This window comes from Eucyclogobius newberryi, unplaced genomic scaffold (assembly GCF_026437365.1).
Source record: "Eucyclogobius newberryi isolate DKJ021-1_F unplaced genomic scaffold, fEucNew1.0.hap1 SCAF_19, whole genome shotgun sequence".
Classification (NCBI taxonomy): domain Eukaryota; kingdom Metazoa; phylum Chordata; class Actinopteri; order Gobiiformes; family Gobiidae; genus Eucyclogobius; species Eucyclogobius newberryi.
This window is the reverse complement of record NW_027315823.1, coordinates 29273845-29278344: the sequence shown is the minus strand read 5'-3', so window position 1 is coordinate 29278344 and position 4500 is coordinate 29273845. Positions and strand designations below refer to the sequence as shown.

General features: G+C 41.8%; 1 protein-coding gene and 1 long non-coding RNA gene across 2 annotated transcripts in view; both read right to left on the bottom strand.

Moving 5' to 3' along the window:
- Positions 1 to 3182, bottom strand: part of LOC140365772 (CMP-N-acetylneuraminate-beta-galactosamide-alpha-2,3-sialyltransferase 1-like) — a 3523-nt gene extending 341 nt beyond the window's left edge. Inside the window, exons 1-7 of the mRNA XM_072452328.1 lie at positions 3168 to 3182; positions 2935 to 2987; positions 2562 to 2754; positions 1841 to 2037; positions 1600 to 1767; positions 1488 to 1533; positions 1313 to 1432 (exon numbers count right to left, since the gene is read on the bottom strand). Of these exons, the coding sequence (XP_072308429.1) occupies positions 1313 to 1432; positions 1488 to 1533; positions 1600 to 1767; positions 1841 to 2037; positions 2562 to 2754; positions 2935 to 2987; positions 3168 to 3182 (792 nt within the window). The remainder of the gene's footprint in view (positions 1 to 1312; positions 1433 to 1487; positions 1534 to 1599; positions 1768 to 1840; positions 2038 to 2561; positions 2755 to 2934; positions 2988 to 3167) is intronic.
- A 264-nt stretch (positions 3183 to 3446) lies between these two features.
- Positions 3447 to 3972, bottom strand: LOC140365475 (uncharacterized). The gene is made up of 3 exons (XR_011927831.1): positions 3932 to 3972; positions 3699 to 3865; positions 3447 to 3628 (listed from the first exon to the last, which is right to left on the bottom strand). It is a non-coding gene; the product is annotated as an uncharacterized lncRNA (long non-coding RNA).
- Between the last annotated feature and the right edge of the window lie 528 nt (positions 3973 to 4500).

Here is a 4500-nt window from a genome sequence, read left to right as displayed (position 1 = left end):
ATATTTCTTTTAAATGTATTACCAGGTTTTCCCAAGTTTGACCATTTTAGTGAATGTTACAATTGTACTTCCTGGTTGGACATGATGGGCTGCAGATATGACCTTCAAACACTACCTTGTGTAGCAGGACGGTCCACTGTCCACCTGCATGTAGTGACTGAGGTGCGGGCGCCCTATAAAAGGAGGCTCTGTTATGTTGCCCGACCTCTCACCTCTGACGCCAAACCAAGATGGCAGCGTGCAGAGCCGCATACGGGGCAGCCGACTGTCGGATAGTGGCAAATAGTTGTGCTACTTTCAGCGTAAAACGCCGTGGCCTCAAGGTAGTTTAGCTCACTTTTCGGTGAGTTGAAACGACACGTTTAATTCCTGCAATATAGTGTAGTGGGAGCTAACCCGCCCGTGTTCTAGGCTCGGGGTGTTGGCTTGTGCGTCGCTCTGGTCCTTAACTACAGAGTCAAAACATGCCTTTCAGCAGCGGTAAGCAATCTTAATATAGCAGTCAGTCCTGTATTTTAAACTATAGCTTGTATAGAGGGAAGCCGGCCTCTGTGGCGTCTCCACTCACTCTTCGGGCACAGGGTAACATCATACGGTCCTCCCCTTCTTTTCCCTTCTTCCATCTACCAATGTTATTTGATTAAAAACTGATCTGGTACTACTAATTGTCAAGTTACAGTGAAGTTGTGACAACGCTGGATGCGAGTGCAATGTTAAAACTGTAAACCATCTGAAATATCCTTAAAGTCCTAACAAACCTGTGTGACCTCTATGAAGCGGGATAAAATAATGAATTTGACGGTTCCCTGTCCCTTGTTTTGAAAATAGGGTGGCGTTATTGCATAATATATCAAGCAAATACTGTGGGTACAAAGACGGCTCTACCACTCGCAATACTACACTTGCAACAATACTGTAAACAATGGTCAAAGCTCATATTTTTTACACAGTAGTAAATATTTGACAAATTCCGGTAGGTAAAAGATTCAGTTGTAGGCAGATGTAGCTTTTTTTTTTTTAGAAAAAGACGTTTCAACTCTCATCCAAGAGTTATTCTCAATTTGTGGATCAAGTCTGGGAGCTCAGATATTTATTCTACTCGGAATGGGCCTGGCGGAACTTCCCCAGACTACTCTTTTTTGTAACCTAACAGCCCTGTAATTTTGTAAACAGACTGTTGCTCCCTAATCATCGAGTCCTTTAAGCATCAGAATGGCTTTTGAGAACTGATGAGATCGGGCATTGCAGATATGACCCTTTTTCATATCGTATCAAGTGGCCTACAGCGGTTGGCAGTGTACCCGGGTCTTACCTCGTCACAAAGATGCAAGGCGAGAATCACAGTCATGAAGCCAGTGGATGGATAGCTCCCTTTACTTTGAAGCCATGTTTTATAGACATATTCCATAAAGGCTGGATGAACCACCATCACCTGTCGTATACAACAATTAGTCAAAGCCACACTAGGAATGAACAAATGGACCTACCATGTTCTTGTTTGCTATGGGTTTACCTTTTCCTGGAGCATTGGAACTGACAGAAAATGCTACATTAATATCCCAACATTATTTTTTTTAAACTCAAAAAGCAATGACTTACCTTGTTGTAAACGTATTCACAAGCCACTCCAGATCCCAGCCCTTGAATGGAAACAGCACCATGTGTGTGTTTTTATCCAGGTGGGACGCACTCTCCGGGTACATGACACGGTGAGTGGTCCTGCTCCCCACATCCTCTTCAAAGCCTTCAGTCTTAGCTTCGTTAATTCTATGTGGTTCAGTTTTAGTTTAATATCAATAGTTTTAAAGTATTTCTTCCAAATAAAATGTGTTGAAGTTACCTAAACACACTGTCATATTGATCTATCAACTTTCCATAATGGGATCTTATCAAATTTCCAGAGTTGCCCACAACAGCACATGTCCGACAGCGATGTGGACTGGGTTCAACCACAGGAGGATGTACAGGGATAATCTCAAAGATCTTCTGTGCTGTACTTTTGAAAAAGTTTAGGTCATGATGGTCCTTCTGTAAATTCTGTTGGATAAAAAAAAGAAACAGCAGAAAAATATATTAGATTTTACCCTGTACACATGCTACATCGAACTTAAAGGTGCACTATGTCATTTTTCTGGTGCCGAGTCAACCACCCTGCTTGTTTGCAATGTTCCACAGTGTAGAAATAATACATTTAAGAAATTGTTAGCCATTGTCAGCCTCGATGCGTTGTTTCTTTATTTAATTCCCCCGCATTTGTTTTGTGCAATGCAGAGAACTTGCTTTCACCACCTGCCTGGATTAAACCCAGACCAAGCTCTCTTTTCCTCCTGTTCTATCAACATTGTGAAAACATCCAGCATTAGGTCTTCCCCAATAAGAAGTTGGTAATCAGAGAGATCAAGCAATGTTAATGAAGAGTTGTGAAAATCTTTATCAAAGCAGTTTGGGGCACAGACACAGCCATTTTAATATAATAATAAAGAATTTAACACAATTTAAATAAATGATAAAAAAGAACAATATGGGTCTCGTATATGTTAGTAACATTAAAATAGCCTTACCGTCCACCAGTTGAATGTGTTTTGTGACAGGTTATAATGGCCAGTCAAAAACGGGCTGATAGTTTTCTGGAAACGCTTCTTAAACCATTCTCCTGGTTCATCTTCTGTTATGCATTTCTCACACCCACAGTCTTTTTTTTGGTCTTGGTTAAAGTCAAATCCCTGTGAGATGTTGAATATTTTCCAAATGATGCTGATGCCAGACGAGCACAAGAGCAACAGAAATACCCATTGAGAGGTTGTTAAAATGCAACCTGTAGAGAAATGTTAGATGCCTATAGTTAGATTAGACAGTACATCTAAAATCTAAAATAATAAAAACTAAATGTCCTACTTGATCCATGAAATACCATGATGTCCGAAATGTGCAAACCGTTGTGCCTCAAAGAGAAGCCTGGCAGAAACTGTCAACTTTTGTGACCGAGCCTACGAACCGAGGTAAAACAGGTGTAACTTGTTTCAGAGCAAGAGAGGAATGCCACCCCCTCATTGTCTTCTCGTGTTTCAGATTCTATTAGAACTACATTTGGTAGCCATGGTTCAGTTTAAACATAAAATCAAGATTAAAAGAAGAAATACAATTATTGATGAAGAATGATTTGTTACATAAGGATCTGACATTGAGCACAGCGAGATTCAGGGGGGGGGGGTTAGGGTTACACACGTATGCTCTTGTGGCATGACGAGCGGTGAGGCGCCGCTGAAGACACTTTCTAATACACATTTTAAAAGACCAACAACGCCACCTGGACATTAATGGGCCCAGGACCATCTTAGAAACATTTAAAAAAAAAGGCGCACAGGTTCATTCCATTGATTAAAAAGGAGGCCATTCAGTTAAGTTAGATTGATTTATTATAAATATATGTTAACTTTTGTGGTAGATGTAACACACACACACGTCCTTTGAGTTAGAATCTTTTCTGCGTCGATGTCCACGCATGACACCGGCCCACGGCACAGGGCAGGGAGCACACAGAAGGGACACAGTGACAACAATGAAAAGAGGCAACGCAGTAAAGGCGTAAAGACAAGGCAGCGACGGGCCGGTGGCTCAACCCCGAAGCCTGAATACAAGAAGGTAGAATTAGCTCAAACACACATAATTGTCATTCTCCGTACCGAGGCAGCACCTACTTTCTGTAACGGCTCGTTAACGCGCACCCTTGACGGGTGATAGCTGACCGCGTCATAGCCGGCTACGACACATCGGACTCCAGCTTCTCAAGATGTGCCAGCCACCAACGCGACGGACAACGAGCGCGATGAAGCGGTGTGCGGCGGGGCTAAGCCACACGCCGGCACTAAAACAATACACGCATTAAGCAATAGACTAAGATGGTTAGTTTTGTCAACGGAGTAAATACTACCTGGAGCGAGGACAGGGCGTACACAGGACCGGAAATGCACGAGCCGCAGTGAGAGAGGGAGAAGAAGACGAGGCGGTTTTATACGCATTCGCGCCACCTACTGGACGGCGAATTTTGGCACAACCCCATACTGCCACACTCTAATAACAAAGCAAGTCAGTCCGCCTTAAGCCAGCTTTTATTTACAATAAAAGATTGAAAGTTTGGTTGTGATGAATTAGTTAAGTTCCACTCTAATGCTACGAGTAACAGCAACAAGATACAAGAAACAAGATTAAAACAAACAACTCCATTTCCATAACAGAAAACACCCAACAACAAATGCCACCATCACCAATAACTATAAATAAAATCACCCCCTAAAGTGAGCCCAATCCTATTGGACTACTATTTGAAAATACAGACTAAAAGGTACAAAATAAACTATACAAAATGGCATCCAGCACTGATCCTGAAAGCACAGTGCAGTTAGCATTAACAGTTTCATTACATTCATAATGAAATCAAAGATGAAAGCATATCTTTAAAACATTAGACTGTTAAGACCCTTTAAAATGCATAATACAAAA